Consider the following 19386-nt stretch of genomic DNA (forward strand, 5'->3'; position numbering starts at 1 on the left):
ATAATATATGTTTAGGGAGACAATTTATTAAAGTTCATTCCTTGGTGAATTGTGTCAGTTGAATAACATAACACAGGAACTTTTGAGATTAGAGAGGGTGTTAGTGAACAAACTTCACAGTATTCAGTACAAAAATCATATTCAGGCTTCCCAAATGACTCTATTTAGACCCTCATTCTCCCAGACCTATACATTTTTTTGGAAGCCCAAAAATTGTAATACAAATTTTATCTTACACAAGTCCCTGATAAGGTGAAAAGAGCAGTATGTATGTTGTTTCTTGTTGTATCTATTAAAAGGCATTAAGCAAAGATTAAAAGGACATTAAAATAAATTTAAACATGCAAAATATAAATAAGCAATTAAAGGGACATTAAAATATATTTTTTTTATTTATGTATTAGAAATGATTCACTACACTACAGTTTTCACTGCTAAATTACAGGAAAGGAACGCAAAATAAATAAGGAAAGTGCACTGCAATCTGTTTAAATTAGGCATAATTTAATATTTTATAGCAAATTAAAATTTGAGTTTAAAGTCCCTTTAAGTGAATGCATATGAGTATACCAGTACTATTCAGCAGTGTTTTTTGGCACAATTGAGGAAAGAATCAAGCAATGAAGATTTTTTTATCAGACGTTTTGCTAAACTATGTTATACAGTAAGCCAAACTTCTGTAGGAGCCATATTTACCCCACAAAATATTTTCATTAAATAAAGATGTTCTATGTAAACATCATGTTCACATCTGAAACTGCTACAGTAACAGAAGATTAATATTTTATTATTTAGTGTTTAATTTAACCAAACTAATTCTGCTGACAAATTGTATTTAGACACATATGACCGCTGATTAATCAAATAAAAGGGATTTTCTTAATGAGTAACAGAATCTCAGAACCCTCTAATACTGAGAAATATGTTACATTTAACTACATAAAAAAGAGTGGGTTCTGCACATAAATACTAGGAAATTCTTAAAGGGACATGACAACATTTTAAGGATCAGACAGCATTTTAAAGCATTTAAAAGTATACATAGGCAAGCTCAGCAATACATTACTGGCTACACACGTATGCATTTTGTCATTGGCTCACAATATGTGTTCAGCTAGCTCCCAGCAAAGAATTGCTGTTATATGTGTTAAACCAGTTTATATGCAATCAATATAAAATGCTCTAATTTTCTTTTTCGCTCTTTAATGTCCCTTTAAAAGGACCAGTAAATACAGTAGATTTGCATAATCAACAAATGCATGATAACAAGACAATGCAATAGCACTTAGGTGTAGATTTATTAAAGTGCGAGCGGACATGATATGATGTAGCGTATCATGTCTGGGGCACATCGATTAATGCCGACAGCATACGCTGTCTTGTAAACTGCTGGTGCAATGCTGTCCCCTGCAGATCGGCCGCTAGAAGGGGTGTCAATCAACCTGATAATATTTGATCGGGTTGATTTCTGACCACGGCCTCAGAGCAGGCGGACAAGTTATTTAGCAGTGGTCTTTAGACCATTCGCAGCTTGATAATTCGGCCCCTTAGTCTGAACTTCAAATGAGTAGAAGATTATTTTTCTGACAAATTTCAGTTATGTCTATTACCACCCCCTCTGTATCATGTGACAGCCATCAGCCAATCACAATATATTCTGTAAATTCTTGCAAATGCTCAGTAGGAACTGGTGACTCAAAAAGTGTAACTATAAAAAGACTGTGGACATTTGTTAATGGAAGTAAATTGGAAAGTTATTTAAAATTACATGCTCTATCTGAATCATGAAAGTTTAATTTTGACTTGAGTGTCCCTTTAACTAAAATGACCGTATAAGAGCTGCTTATATCCTGTATTTTGAAGAACACTTTCTTTTTGTCCCCAACTGTCTGATCCATGTGAATGCTGGATAGAAACTTAATCAGCACAGAGGGCTGCTACGTCATTCACAAACACAATGAAAGAGGCCCATGAAGGTTCGCACAGACAGGAGACACTGATTCTGTTCTTTGTGCATAAAGATTGCTATAGGATTTCTGCTGTGCCAGACGCATTTCAGTTTGTGTCTTTCCACCCCCTCTGCTTAATTCCTGTCTGCATCCCTTGGTTTCTTCCTTCTGATGTCCCATAACTCTTTATCTAATCTAAATTATTTGGAGAAAAACTCCCAAAACCATGGGACTTAGATTAGGATGGCTTATGGTTAACAAAATTTGGACCTGAACTGCCCCTTTTAACCCTCTGTTTACATCATGGGTTAAAATAAACACACAAAAATAACAGCAGACATAACGTCTGACCCCAAAATAAGTATTCACGCAGCCAGAGCATATGGGCCTCCGACAAACACAAAAGTACTTTCGTTTACACAAAATATTGCTTACAAGTCTGGCCAGAGTGCTAGGGAAACCCTCCTAGATTAAAAGGGATGTGAAACCCAATTTTTTCTTTCATGGTTCAGATAGAGCTTGTGATTTTAAACAACTTTCCAAATGACTTCTGTTATTTAATTTGCGTTGTTCTCTTGGTATCCTTTGTTGAAAAGGATACCTAGGTAGGCTCAGGAGCTGCTAATTGGTGGCTGCACATATTTGCCTCATGTTAGCTTTGCCAATGTGTTAACTAGTTCACAGTAATGCATTGCTGCTTCTTCAACAAAGGATACCAAGAGAATGAAGCAAATTATATAATAGAAGTAACTTGGACAGTTGTTTAATATTGTATGCTCTATCTGAAAGGAAAAAAAAAATTATGTTTCACGTCCATTTAAGGTTGCCACATTTCTTGGCAAAAATTACCAGCTGTGCTAATAAGCATACATTTGCAATATATAATTATTCATTGCAATTCAGAAACTAAAGCTACTATTTGTTAAAAGTTAGGTTCTAACACACTATAACAGGGTCTTTATTTCTATATTGATCTGAACCACAAAAATATCTTATTGGTAACATACAGATTGGGTGTCGGGTTGCCACCTTGTTTTCCTGAACACTTATGAGTTACACATGCTGCAGGGTGTGCAGGGAGGAACATGAATAGTGCTGTCCATTATCACTATTTGTGTGATGTCGAGGAGAGCAATTCATGTTCCCCTCTGTGTACCCTACAGCATGTATAACTCATTAGTGTCCAGGAAAACATGGCCAAGGTGACAACCCTAATTGGGTAGCAAAACTACTCTATATTCACTAAGATTAGTATAGACTCTCCAGTTAATGTATGCAGTCCAGTAACTATAACACATTCTCTGTGTATTGGCTTCAGAGAATATCACTGGAACTGGAGAGCCCTTGTTTCAATTTTAGTAAACCTAAGAGATTAATTATATTCCTTTAATTAGATAAAAGAATGCTTTTGGTTTAGATTACATTCCCTTTTAATGGACATGGTAATGTAATAATAATATGCACTCATTTAAATACAGCATCTTATTATTGCACAAATGCTTACTGATAACACCTGCATATGGGTTAAATACTTAAAGGGATACTAAACCCATTTTTTTCTCTTTAATGATTCCGATAGAGCATGCAATTTTAAGCAACATTCTAATTTACTCCTATTATCAAATTTTCTTCATTCTCTTCCTATCTTTATTTAAAAAGCAGGAATGTGAAGCTTAGGAGCCGGCCCTTTTTTAGTTCAGAACCTGGGTTGTGCTTGCTTATTGGTTTGCTAAATGTAGCCACCAATAAGCAAGCGCTATCCAGGGTGCTGAACCTAAAATGGGTCGGCTCCTAAGCTTTACATTCCTGCTATTTAAATAAAGATAGCAAGAGAACTAAGAAAAATTGATAATAGGAGTAAATTAGAAAGTTGCTTAAAATTGCATGCTCTATGTGAACCATTAAAGAAAAAAAATTGGGTTTAGTATTTCCTTTAACCTTGTGCACCAGACATGCTCTTGTACAGCTCCTGAGAAGGACACTGATAGTGATTGTTGGCTAAACGTGTATGCTGTTGCTGATTGGCTCACCAACTGTGTCCTGCTTAGGAACTGCACAAGATAAAGTCTTTGCAGGGTCTGAACACATAGACCAACAATTGCAATCCAACCGCAATAGAGAATGCACAGTCTTGTTTAGCAATTGGTCTTGCTAAACATCAGGTACTACAAGTTGTTGGTTGAAAGGTTTGTATTGAGCCCGATACCTATATAGTGCAGCCTATACAGAAATGTATTATGTTAGGGAAATTATGCATCTACATTATCTAACATGAATACTGTAGTACACACTATACTATCAATAAATATTAACCATTGACTTGTAGTCTGAGCACAGAAATACAAGCAGTGTGGGTTGTGCTCCCACAATGCTCTTACTCAGGGATGGGGAACCTTGGCCCTCCAGATGTTTCAGAACTACATTTCCCATAATGCTCAACTGGACTTTGAGTGCCTAAGCATTATGGGTAATGTAGTTCTGAAAAATCATGAGTACCAAGGTTCCTCATCCCTGCTCTAACTAATCAGAGCATGTCATATTTAAATTCAAATATCTCTTTAAAATGTTTCAAAGAACAACATAGTAATAGGAAAGGATTCTATTACTTGCAAGAAAGCTCTTACGTCTCTGTATAGCCCATAGTGTGCCACTACCACAGCATTATTTTTAATAGTGGGAGTATTTCCACTGTTACCATTGACAGGTATTCATGGTCACACCAAAACTGGTTAATTAGATTCATTCTCCTCACCCCTCAGCTGGGTTACAGCGGTGCCATTTGACACAGCCGTCCAACGGCTTCTGTGCTGTGCCACTTCCTGAACTCGGCAGGTGTAATGTCCCTGATCAGAATGTTGTACATTGCTCAGTGTGAGCCGGTACAATCGTCCTGGGTGTTCGCTGCTCAAATCTCCCCTACGACTCCAATTCCCAGATATATGCGTTGTTCCAAATTTGGTGATCCGGCCAATAATCTGTTCATGTCCAGAAGATGGAGAAAAAACCCATCGTACAGTCAGCAAGCTGTCCCGTCTCTTCCTCTGGGACACAGAGCACCACAAGGAGGCATTCTCACCAACTGGGTGTAGAACCCATGGTGATGGGGATACAGTGACATTTAGAGTGTATGAAAAGCCTGAGAAATAAAAAAACAAAACATTATTCATAGAATGACAGTCTCAAGGACAATAGAGGAAATGTTTGAGATATTAAATGACAGGTGGATAAGGAAAATTTCAGGAGAATGTTAGTCTAGTTGGATGTTAGTGATTCCCCTTTATCCTACATGAGAATATGCACTGCTCCTAGTCTATGAATATATTTTGCTGTGTTCAAGAAGAGATAGTTGCATATAAGGCAAGAAGCCACCAACCACGCTAAATGATGGACCTATAATAACATTAGATAATCACATGGGATTTATTTATGCAGCATGAAAATATTTAAAGGGGCATTGAACACTGTATACATTTTATTTAATTTCCCACCTCACTCTACTCATTGGTGCTGCCATGTTGAAATCTAGTTTTCACTGCATTCCATTGCTAATGTGTTTGCACAGGTGCAGCAACTCTCCTTCTGACACCTGAAGTGTAACCGTCCAAAAGGGTGGCACCAATATTTCATTATGATTATATATAGTTGTGCATTTTATTACTGTGCATGTTGATCATCTTGTAATTCTTAATCCTCCTTGACGCCTTCAAACTACGTTTATAGACATTCTTGTCGGGTATTTTAGAAACAGTTATTTTAAGTTGTGCATTTGAGCATTTTGATCAGTGGTGTCATTGAGGATTGTAAAATGCTGGGATTTTAGAATAGGATTATTCAAAATGAGGCAACCAGAACCTGTCATTCTAGTATTGCTCACATCCTTTAAAGAGACAATAAACGCTATCTTCTTATCATGCCTGTGAAAAAGAACTATTGAAAATTGAAAAATATTTGAATGAAAAAGGTTATATTAAAACTGTTTAAACGCTAATAGGAAATGCATGTTCCTATAACTTGGTCTTAAGGCCGATTGCACAGAACACCCACTGAGTTATTGGTGGGCAGCACCACTCCTAGTCAGGGCAACATAATGGCTTTTAGTGACTGCATCAGCTCTATCCATGACATTCACCAACTTTGCCCAACCCCAACCATTGATGTGCATCCCCCACACCCTGGAACTAAGAACTGGTACCCACCAACATTATAGAAGCACTGGTGGTGAACACATACTCCAGAACAAAGATGTGTGCTCGCCAACATTATAGAGACACTGGTGGTGCACACATACCCCAGCACAGAGATGTGTACTCACCTGCATTATAGAGACACTGGTGGTGCACACATACCCCAGAACATAGATGTGCACTCCCCAACATTATAGAGACACTGGTGGTGCACACATACCCCAGAACATAGATGTGCACTCCCCAACATTATAGAGACACTGGTGGTGCACACATACCCCAGAACATAGATGTGTACTCACCCACATTATAGAGACACTGGTGGTGCACACATACCCCAGAACATAGATGTGTACTCACCCACATTATAGAGACACTGGTGGTGCACACATACCCCATAACATAGATGTGTACTCACCCACATTATAGAGACACTGGTGGTGCACACATAGCCCAGAGCATAGATGTGTACTCACCAACATTATACAGACACTGGTGGTACACACATACCCCAGAACAGATATGTGTACTCACCTACATTACAGAGACACGTGCACACATACCCCAGAACATTGATGTGTACTCACCCACATTATAGAGACACTGGTGTTGCACACATACCCCTGAAAAGAGATGTGTACCCACCAACATTACACAGACACTGGTGGTGCACACATACCCCAGAACAGAGATGTGTACTCACCCACATTATAGAGACACTGGTGGTGCACACATACCCCAGAACATTGATGTGTACTCACCTACATTATACAGACACTAGTGGTGCACACATACCCCAGAACAGAGATGTGTACTCACCCACATTATACAGACACTGGTGGTGCACACATACCCCAGAACAGAGATGTGTACTCACCTACATTATACAGACACTGGTGGTGCACACATACCCCAGAACAGAGATGTGTACTCACCTACATTACAGAGACACTGGTGGTGCACACATACCCCAGAACAGAGATGTGTACTCACCCAGATTATAGAGACACTGGTGGTGCACACATACCCCAGAACAGAGATGTGTACTCACCCACATTACAGAGACACTGGTGGTGCACACATACCCCAGAACAGAGATGTGTACTCACCCACATTATAGAGACACTGGTGGTGCACACATACCCCAGAACATAGATGTGTACTCACCCACATTATAGAGACACTGGTGGTGCACACATACCCCAGAACATAGATGTGTACTCACCCACATGATATAGACACTGGTGGTGCACACATACCCCAGAACATTGATGTGTACTCACCTACATGATACAGACACTGGTGGTGCACACATACCCCAGAGCATAGATGTGTACTCACCTACATTATACAGACACTGGTGGTGCACACATACCCCAGAACAGAGATGTGTACTCACCTACATTACAGAGACACGTGCACACATACCCCAGAACAGAGATGTGTACTCACCCACATAACAGAGACACTGGTGGTGCACACATACCCCAGAACAGAGATGTGTACTCACCCACATTACAGAGACACTGGTGGTGCACACATACCCCAGAACAGAGATGTGTACTCACCCACATTACAGAGACACTGGTGGTGCACACATACCCCAGAACAGAGATGTGTACTCACCCACATTACAGAGACACTGGTGGTGCACACATACCCCAGAACATAGATGTGTACTCACCCACATTATAGAGACACTGGTGGTGCACACATACCCCTGAAAAGAGATGTGTACTCACTCACATTATAGAGACACTGGTGGTGCACACATACCCCAGAACATTGATGTGTACTCACCAACATTATAGAGACACTGGTGTTGCACACATACCCCAGAACATTGATGTGTACTCACCCACATTATACAGACACTGGTGGTGCACACATACCCCAGAACAGAGATGTGTACTCACCTACATTACAGAGACACTGGTGGTGCACACATACCCCAGAACAGAGATGTGTACTCACCCAGATTATAGAGACACTGGTGGTGCACACATACCCCAGAACATAGATGTGTACTCACCCACATGATATAGACACTGGTGGTGCACACATACCCCAGAACATTGATGTGTACTCACCTACATTATACAGACACTGGTGGTGCACACATACCCCTGAAAAGAGATGTGTACCCACCAACATTACACAGACACTGGTGGTGCACACATACCCCAGAACAGAGATGTGTACTCACCCACATTATAGAGACACTGGTGGTGCACACATACCCCAGAACATTGATGTGTACTCACCTACATTATACAGACACTGGTGGTGCACACATACCCCAGAACAGAGATGTGTACTCACCTACATTATACAGACACTGGTGGTGCACACATACCCTAGAACAGAGATGTGTACTCACCCACATTATATAGACACTGGTGGTGCACACATACCCCAGAACATTGATGTGTACTCACCTACATTATACAGACACTGGTGGTGCACACATACCCCAGAACAGAGATGTGTACTCACCTACATTATACAGACACTGGTGGTGCACACATACCCCAGAACAGAGATGTGTACTCACCCACATTATAGAGACACTGGTGGTGCACACATACCCCAGAACATTGATGTGTACTCACCAACATTATAGAGACACTGGTGTTGCACACATACCCCAGAACATTGATGTGTACTCACCCACATTATACAGACACTGGTGGTGCACACATACCCCAGAACAGAGATGTGTACTCACCTACATTACAGAGACACTGGTGGTGCACACATACCCCAGAACAGAGATGTGTACTCACCTACATTACAGAGACACTGGTGGTGCACACATACCCCAGAACAGAGATGTGTACTCACCCAGATTATAGAGACACTGGTGGTGCACACATACCCCAGAACATTGATGTGTACTCACCTACATTATACAGACACTGGTGGTGCACACATACCCCAGAACATTGATGTGTACTCACCTACATTATACAGACACTGGTGGTGCACACATACCCCAGAACAGAGATGTGCACTCACCTACATTACAGAGACACGTGCACACATACCCCAGAACAGAGATGTGTACTCACCCACATTACAGAGACACTGGTGGTGCACACATACCCCAGAACAGAGATGTGTACTCACCCACATTACAGAGACACTGGTGGTGCACACATACCCCAGAACAGAGATGTGTACTCACCCACATTATACAGACACTGGTGGTGCACACATACCCCAGAACAGAGATGTGTACTCACCCACATTATACAGACACTGGTGGTGCACACATACCCCAGAACATAGATGTGTACTCACTCACATTATAGAGAAACTGGTGGTGCACACATACCCCAGAACAGAGATGTGTACTCACCCAAATAATAGAGACACTGGTGGTGCACACATACCCCAGAACATAGATGTGTACTCACCCACATGATATAGACACTGGTGGTGCACACATACCCCAGAACATAGATGTGTACCCACCAACATTATACAGACACTGGTGGTGCACACATACCCCAGAACATAGATGTGTACTCACCTACATTATATAGACACTGGTGGTGCACACATACCCCAGAACAGATATGTGTACTCACCTACATTATATAGACACTGGTGGTGCACACATACCCCAGAACAGAGATGTGTACTCACCTACATTATATAGACACTGGTGGTGCACACATACCCCAGAACATAGATGTGTACTCACCCACATTATAGAGACACTGGTGGTACACACATACCTCAGAGCATAGATGTGTACTCACCCACATTATACAGACAATGGTGGTACACACATACCCCAGAACATAGATGTGTACTCACCCACATGATATAGACACTGGTGGTGCACACATACCCCAGAACATAGATGTTTACTCACCCACATTACAGAGACACTGGTGGTACACACATACCCCAGAACATAGATGTGTACTCACCCACATTACAGAGACACTGGTGGTACACACATTCCCCAGAACATAGATGTGTACTCACCCACATTATAGAGACACTGGTGGTGCACACATACCCCAGAACAGAGATGTGTACTCACCTACATTATATAGACACTGGTGGTGCACACATACCCCAGAACAGAGATGTGTACTCACCTACATTATATAGACACTGGTGGTGCACACATACCCCAGAACATAGATGTGTACTCACAAACATTTTAGAGACACTGGTGGTGCACACATACCCCAGAACAGAGATGTGTACTCACCCAAATTATAGAGACACTGGTGGTGCACACATACCCCAGAACATAGATGTGTACTCACCCACATGATATAGACACTGGTGGTGCACACATACCCCATAACATAGATGTGTACCCACCAACATTATACAGACACTGGTGGTGCACACATACCCCAGAACATAGATGTGTACTCACCCACATTATAGAGACACTGGTGGTGCACACATACCCCAGAACAGAGATGTGTACTCACCTACATTATATAGACACTGGTGGTGCACACATACCCCAGAACAGATATGTGTACTCACCTACATTATATAGACACTGGTGGTGCACACATACCCCAGAACAGAGATGTGTACTCACCTACATTATATAGACACTGGTGGTGCACACATACCCCAGAACATAGATGTGTACTCACAAACATTTTAGAGACACTGGTGGTGCACACATACCCCAGAACATAGATGTGTACTCACCCACATTACAGAGACACTGGTGGTGCACACATACCCCAGAACATAGATGTGTACTCACCCACATTATAGAGACACTGGTGGTGCACACATACCCCAGAACATAGATGTGTACTCACCCACATTATAGAGACACTGGTGGTGCACACATACCCCAGAACATAGATGTGTACTCATCCACATGATATAGACACTGGTGGTGCACACATACCCCAGAACATAGATGTGTACTCATCCACATGATATAGACACTGGTGGTGCACACATACCCCAGAACATAGATGTGTACTCACCCACATTATAGAGACACTGGTGGTGCACACATACCCCAGAACATAGATGTGTACTCACCCACATTATAGAGACACTGGTGGTGCACACATACCCCAGAACATAGATGTGTACTCATCCACATGATATAGACACTGGTGGTGCACACATACCCCAGAACATAGATGTGTACTCACCCACATTATAGAGACACTGGTGGTGCACACATACCCCAGAACAGAGATTTGTACTCACTCAAGTTATAGAGACAAAATTACATACAACGTTTCCGACAACCGTCCTTAGTCATGACTAAGGATGGTTGTCCGAAATGTTGTATGTAATTTTGTGGCTTGAATAAATCTTTTATATATACGGTGCTGCTGCATTCTGGATTGTTTGCTATATTTGGTGGGTTTTGGTATAGACCCTAGCAGCCTGCACGGATTCACTCCACTGAGTGCTGAACAGCTATTTGGTTTGGAACTTTTGTACCCACATTATAGAGACACTAGTGGTGCACACATACCCCAGAACAGATGTACTCACCAACATTATAGAGACACTAGTGGTGCACACATACCCCAGAACAGCTGTACTCACCAACATTATAGAGACACTAGTGGTGCACACATACCCCAGAACAGCTGTACTCACCAACATTATAGAGACACTAGTGGTGCACACATACCCCAGAACAGCTGTACTCACCAACATTATAGAGACACTAGTGGTGCACACATACCCCAGAACAGATGTACTCACCAACATTATAGAGACACTGGTGGTGCACACATACCCCAGAACAGAGATGTGTACTCACTCACATTATATAGACACTGGTGGTGCACACATACCCCAGAACAGATGTACTCACCAACATTATAGAGACACTGGTGGTGCACACATACCCCAGAACAGCTGTACTCACCAACATTATAGAGACACTAGTGGTGCACACATACCCCAGAACAGCTGTACTCACCAACATTATAGAGACACTAGTGGTGCACACATACCCCAGAACAGCTGTACTCACTAACATTATAGAGACACTAGTGGTGCACACATACCCCAGAACAGATGTACTCACCAACATTATAGAGACACTGGTGGTGCACACATACCCCAGAACAGATGTACTCACCAACATTATAGAGAAACTGGTGGTGCACACATACCCTAGAACAGCTGTACTCGCCAACATTATAGAGAAACTGGTGGTGCACACATACCCTAGAACAGCTGTACTCGCCAACATTATTGAGACACTGGTGGTGCACACATACCCTAGAACAGCTGTACTCACCAACATTATAGAGACACTGGTGGTGCACACATACCCCAGAACATAGATGTGTACTCACTCACATTATAGAGACACTGGTGGTGCACACATACCCTAGAACAGAGATGTTTACTCACTCACATTATAGAGACACTGGTGGTGCACACATACCCTAGAACAGAGATGTGTACTCACTCACATTATAGAGACACTGGTGGTGCACACATACCCTAGAACAGAGATGTGTACTCACTCACATTATAGAGACACTGGTGGTGAACACATACCCCAGAACAGAGATGTGTACTCACTCACATTATATAGACACTGGTGGTGCACACATACCCGAAACAGATGTACTCACTAACATTATAGAGAAACTGGTGGTGCACACATACCCTAGAACAGAGATGTGTACTCACTCACATTACAGAGAAACTGGTGGTGCACACATACCCTAGAACAGAGATGTGTACTCACTCACATTATAGAGACACTAGTGGTGCACACATACCCTAGAACAGAGATGTGTACTCACTCACATTATAGAGACACTAGTGGTGCACACATACCCTAGAACAGAGATGTGTACTCACTCACATTATAGAGACACTAGTGGTGCACACATACCCCAGAACAGAGATGTGTACTCACTCACATTATAGAGACACTAGTGGTGCACACATACCCCAGAACAGAGATGTGTACTCACTCACATTATAGAGACACTGGTGGTGCACACATACCCCAGAACAGAGATGTGTACTCACTCACATTATAGAGACACTGGTGGTGCACACATACCCCATAACATAGATGTGTACTCACTCACATTATAGAGACACTGGTGGTGCACACATACCCCAGAACATAGATGTGTACTCACTCACATTATAGAGACACTGGTGGTGCACACATACCCTAGAACAGAGATGTGTACTCACTCACATTATAGAGACACTGGTGGTGCACACATACCCCAGAACATAGATGTGTACCCACCAACATTATACAGACACTGGTGGTGCACACATACCCCAGAACATAGATGTGTACTCACTCACATTATATAGACACTGGTGGTGCACACATACCCTAGAACAGAGATGTGTACTCACTCACATTATAGAGACACTGGTGGTGCACACATACCCTAGAACATAGATGTGTACTCACCCACATTACAGAGACACTGGTGGTGCACACATACCCCAGTGGCCTGACCCATATATATCACTATAATTTATTGCACTATAATTTATAAGTCATGGGAAGGAAGTTAATAATCATGTAAGAAAAAGATACTACCCCACTCCGTGTTAAGTAAAGGAAAAGCATAATTTGTACATGAGTTTTGGAGTATTTAAGATTTCCAGTCAGCCATGTATGTAATGCTTTGCACTTTATCTTCATCTCTCTCTCTCTTTATAGCTATCAGACAGACACCCATAGATATATAACAAAAAACCATGTGCATGCACAATTTATAGCCACATGACAGGCACAGCCATTCTCTCATTTCTATTCTACTCTCACTTGCCATTGAAATGCTTTCATCTGTTTTACATTAACGCTTCGTTCTTCTAGTAACTGCTTTAAGCTGCTTCATGGTCCAAGTTTCCTTGAGGTAACAATTGTGTTTTTAACAGAATTCTGGAAAGAATAATGTGCATAGGTACTCACATATACCAGAATCACAACTGAAGGTATGGACGTGTTACCCACACAGTAGTATATATAGTAATAGGGTACCCCTATAATAAATGTCTTTGGGTCATAGCCAAATCTATAATGTGTCAGTGTTATTATAATAGTATGTTACCAGGATTAGCAACTGGGTGACCAATAGGTGACCGGGGCAGGGAAGGCTGCAATCTTGCAATAAGCCAAATCCAACGCTCCTTCCTTAGCCAACATACCAAACCTCTATTAAGTCTTGCCATGCATATGTATCCAACAGATGCCATCAACAAACAAAACAATGATTTTACCCCTCTCTCTGCTAGTAATACACATAGTGATTCTATCTACACTGCCAGTAACACACATAAAGCACTCAGTTTAACCCTCTGCTTTGTGTCTTACTTGCAGCAGTTATTTTACCCCAACGGTTGAGTGTAACATGATGCAGTTATTATTTAATCTTGTACATACACTATTGAAGCTTCAATCCTATAAATATAAAGCAACAGGCTGTAAAACACTGCATGAGAGGAAACACTTTATTTTTCTGGTGCCATATTATGGAGGCCTTTAAAATGTTTTCAGATATTTATTAAAATATTTAATTAAACAGCTGGTTGAAATACTTAGCTGTCAGGTTCAGATTCACCAATAGTTTCTCAGGCTTCTCCAGTTTCATTGCCCCCCTATGGCTGAGTGTGTATGACAACCACTAGTTTAGGTAATATTTTACATTCAGTTATTTAAGACAATAAAAAGTATGCACACACGTGCAGGCAGAACTTACTTCCATCTGTTTCACATTAAACATTAATCTCTCTGCCCCCTCCTCTCTCTTCTTACACATAATGTGAGATTCCTGGCCTCACATAATCAAATACAAACCTATAGCTAAAGGGATTTCTTTAAACCTCTTTTCTCGTCATAACAGTTATATATTTTTTTTTACATTTAGAGAGACATTAAATGGTCATTATAGTGAGAAAAATAACATGCTCATTTATTAGGGCACATCATTTTATTCACCCCTCACAAAAGATCTAAACACATAGGTAAATTATTGCTAATGAACCAAAGAGAACAGCTGGTCCAGAGTGGAAACTGAAGCTAACCCAATCAGCATCGCTCATTGCATGACACAGCCATGTAACGAGTGCTGCTGTTTTGCTTAGTGGTAGTTTCCGTTTGGGACCAGCAGTTCAAAGCGTTAAACACAAACGCCTAGATTTAGAGTTCTGCGTTAGCCGTCAAAACCAGCGTTAGGGGTTCCTAACGCTGGTTTTGGGCTACCGCTGGTATTTAGAGTTCCAGTGGCGGTAAATTATGCTCTACACTCCCTTTTTGGAGCCTAACGCAGCCATTCTGTGAACTCTAAATACCAGCGGTATTTAAAAGGTGCAGGGGGAAAAAAGCATGCGTAGCTAACGCACCCCTTTGGCCGCAGAACTCTAAATCTAGCCGATAGATTTGCAAGGATAGTGATAAAATGACATCCTCTAATGAATAAGAATATGTCATTTATTTTCACTATAACAGCCCTTTAAACTTAACAAGTATATATTATGCATTTGAAAGGGCACAATTTAAACATGCAAATAATGTTATCACCCAAACAATTTCTGTACCATGGACCAACTGTGCACAGTCATGTTAGTTTGAAAATAAAATGATACAGCTTTAACATTACATGTTTTGCATGTTTAAAGGGAACATTAGCCATTAGCCTAAGAACAATATATATATATATATATATATATTTTAGCACAGAAACATTCAGTTAAAAAAATGCCCTCTTTTAGGAAAAAAAATAATACCAGTGTCCCTTTAAGAAGAAATTGAAAGCAAACAACATTAGTTCACTATTCTATAAGTGAATAAAATAGGTTTATTTGAGCTGTTTTACAGACAGAATGGGGTGAGATTAATTACACAACATATACCATAAAATGCACACGTTTAAAACAGGCGGATTATAATTTTTACACCCACACGGAATTACTCAGTTCAGTGGAGCAATATAATATCAGAAAAATAAGAAAGAAAAAAAGATAACAAAATACAGACCAAACCTCCCAACTTTAACAGCAAAGCTATCAGGACTAGGTGTCTCCAAACACAGCCATTGAGGCTATGGGAGGATCAAAGCTTCTTGATGGGTGTGGCTTGGTAGTGAGGGTTGGAGTCAGGTGACTCAGAGGAGTGGTTTGGGCATTTTAGGGAGGTCAAAGGCATTTGTGATGGGGCATAGGCATTACCTGTTTCACTACCTTAAAGGGACACTGTTCACTAGATTTTTCTTTGCATAAATGCTTTCTAGATTATACATTTATCCTTTTAAGGCCGTTATGGCGTTTTATTCCGACCAAACCGCTCTGGGCTTTAGCACCGTTAGGACGGAATAAAACGTCCTAGCCATTTCGCGGTCCTGAAGCCAACGCGCTTCCTGGATGCGATCGCGGTCTGGAGGGTGTGCCTAGCATCATAGGGACGCCCCCCTGAGCCAATCCCATCATTGAAATCTCCCGATCACATGCACGATCACGGGACTTCAATTTGTTTACATTGGAACGTTGTTCCAATGTAGACAAATTAACCCGGTCCTCAAAGGGCTAAATAGCCCATCTGGGAGTGTTTTTGTAACAATGTATAGTTTTGTTTATTTTTTAATAACATTGTTGCTGATTTTCAGACTCCTAACCAAGCCACAAAGTATCAGATGCTCTTGTTTGTGTAATCTGTCTTTTCATATGCAGTGGAGGGGAGGCGGGTTCTGCTGTTCATGATTTTTCAGCCCCTTTCAGTGGGTGTCCCAGCCTAACCTCACCAACAGTGCTAAACTGGGAGATTCTAAGTAAGTTTTTAAAAGGTTTTATACTGATTTTTTAGATCAGTATCTGTGCATATTCTTCTTTATAGTAGTGTCTATTACATGCAGTTATATGAAAATTGGTGTACACTGTCCCTTTAAACCTGGATATTTATAAGTTAGAAACATAGTGGGAGGGACAGAAGGACAGAGATGTGGGGAACTCTGCAGACTTAGAAAACTGAGAAACATAAAGCAGATACTTTAAAACACAAATGATACATCATCATATATTAAAATGTGCTAAACTGAGTCTATGCAATGCTTAGCAGTCCCCTCTCACAGCTGATTGGCTAAAAGGGATGCAGTGTGTTGCTTAGGTTTATCTGGGCATGTGTGTCACATTTAATTATAATGTTTTAGGGATAAAAATAGATGTCTAAAATTACTTGCTAAAATAAAAAATGTAATATAATTATAACTATAGCAGTAAAAATGTCAGATACATTTAAGCATGAGTTGATGATTTTAAACAGCTGCATGTTCATATATTACGTTTTCTTTATCACAAGCAAAGCCTGTGCACAATCACAATTTTAATAAGAGGACAGAATTCAGCCATTATTTGAGAAACAAGAGACACTATTGCCCCCAGGCTTATATGATTTTTAGTGCCTTCTTTTGGACAAAGCATGTAAGTTCACCTACTCACGTCAAGAAAATCTCAAGGATAGGGTGTAACTAACCTGGGGGGGGGGGCAGAGGTACCTAGAGAATGGGCCCTGATGGACTGGCCATGTTCCTTAGAAGGTGAAAGAAGCAGGTCTGATAGCCACACCTCACCCCTTCAAGTGGCGTGCACTTCCTGCACAGCCATGCATCACTCTTTCTCCACTTTTTCCTGGCTGCCTTGTGACTTTCTAGCTTCTTATTTCTTTTTGATTGGCTCCTAGATTTTGTAAAGCCCTGCTATAGGCAAGTCCTACTCGAATACATATACATATGTGATACATTTATAATCTCTTATACTATAAACACATACTTTTTTGTATTTATAACCTATAACAAGTATTTCTGTTGAGCACAGAGATGTGCTAATTGATACCTTCCCAAATTAAAGGAATATTGTGCACATAGATTAAATCCCACTCAAGAACCTCATAAAACTAATGGTACAGAGCAGGAAACAGTCAGTGATCCAATCGGGGGTGGCAGTCGCATGACCTCATAGATCACTGGCTGTGTTCAGCTTAGGAGTTGTAGTGCTTGTGGTCCGAGAGCAGGACTTTACCTACTATGAGGCTAAACCCTTTTGCGGGGTTAAAGACATAGGGCTAGATTACAAGTGGAGTGCAATTGATAGCTTATCGTATGTTAAATTTTGAGCAAATAATAACACACAATTTGGTAATACAAGTGGATGGTTAAAGGGATATGAAACCCAACATTTTTCTTCCATGATTCAGGTAGAGCAAGTCATTTTAAAGAACTTTCTAATTTACGTTTATTATCATCAAATTGTCTTCGTTCTCTTGGTATCTTTTGTTGAAAAGCAGGGACATATGCTTAGGAGCCAGCCCATTTCTGAAGAACTATATGGCAGTAGGTTTCCAAGAATGTTATCAATTTACAAGAGCACTAGATAGCAGCACTATTTATTGCTATGCAGTGCTCCAGATGCCTACCTAGGTATATCTTCATCAAAGAATATCATGGGAATTAAGCAAATTTAACCATCTTAAAGGGACATTTAACACTTTGAGATTGTAATATAAAAAGATAAATTGTATATATAGAAAAAAACTTTGCCATTTACTTTTCCTGTAAATTCCATTCTGAAATTGTGAGCTTTGTAATTCCTGATAGAAATGGAAGTGCAGAACACTGTTATATTCCACACAGCCATTGGCTACACACTCTTAGTGACCTATTTATAACTGTTCTAATTGGCCATAGCAGAGAAAGCAACCTACAACATGGCATCTCCCATTGTGTTATAGACACTAACGGCTAGATTTAGAGTTCGGCGGTAGATGGGCTGTTAACGCCACGCGTGTTTTATGTCTAACGCACGGCATTGTTTGACTCCGGTATTTAGAGTTAATATAAGACCATCTAACGATGCTCCTAACGCGTGTATGTCACACGCGTAATCCTGCCCGCGTTAGACAGTCTCCCATAGAGAACAATGGGAAAGGCAAAAAATAGCTTTTTTCACCTAACACTCGATCTCGCGAGAAATACGCACAGCTCGGTCATATGACGCATACCACATCATGCACAACAATAACACGCCGCAAATGTCACAACATCAATCAATCAACAAAGCACACAAGCATTACACATTCACAAGCGGGGGAAGTTTTAATACTATTTATACGTGGAATACGCATATACTTTAAGATGCGGAAAATCGCACAATAACAACAAGGATTAAAAAATATATACATACACTAAAAAAAAAATCGCATTCAATATCATTATATATTATGAAAAACATACATATACAACACT

The 19386-nt window shown here is 40.6% G+C and overlaps 1 protein-coding gene across 2 annotated transcripts in view; it reads right to left on the reverse strand.

The window, feature by feature from the left end:
• The window catches only part of VSTM4 (V-set and transmembrane domain containing 4), a 102229-nt gene that overhangs the window by 55351 nt on the left and 27492 nt on the right, over positions 1-19386 (reverse strand). For both annotated transcript variants that reach the window (XM_053692184.1, XM_053692183.1), the window contains exon 2: positions 4702-5085. In XM_053692184.1, coding sequence (XP_053548159.1) covers positions 4702-5085 — 384 coding nt within the window. The remainder of the gene's footprint in view (positions 1-4701; positions 5086-19386) is intronic.

Source organism: Bombina bombina, chromosome 9, assembly GCF_027579735.1.
Source record: "Bombina bombina isolate aBomBom1 chromosome 9, aBomBom1.pri, whole genome shotgun sequence".
NCBI classification, from domain to species: domain Eukaryota; kingdom Metazoa; phylum Chordata; class Amphibia; order Anura; family Bombinatoridae; genus Bombina; species Bombina bombina.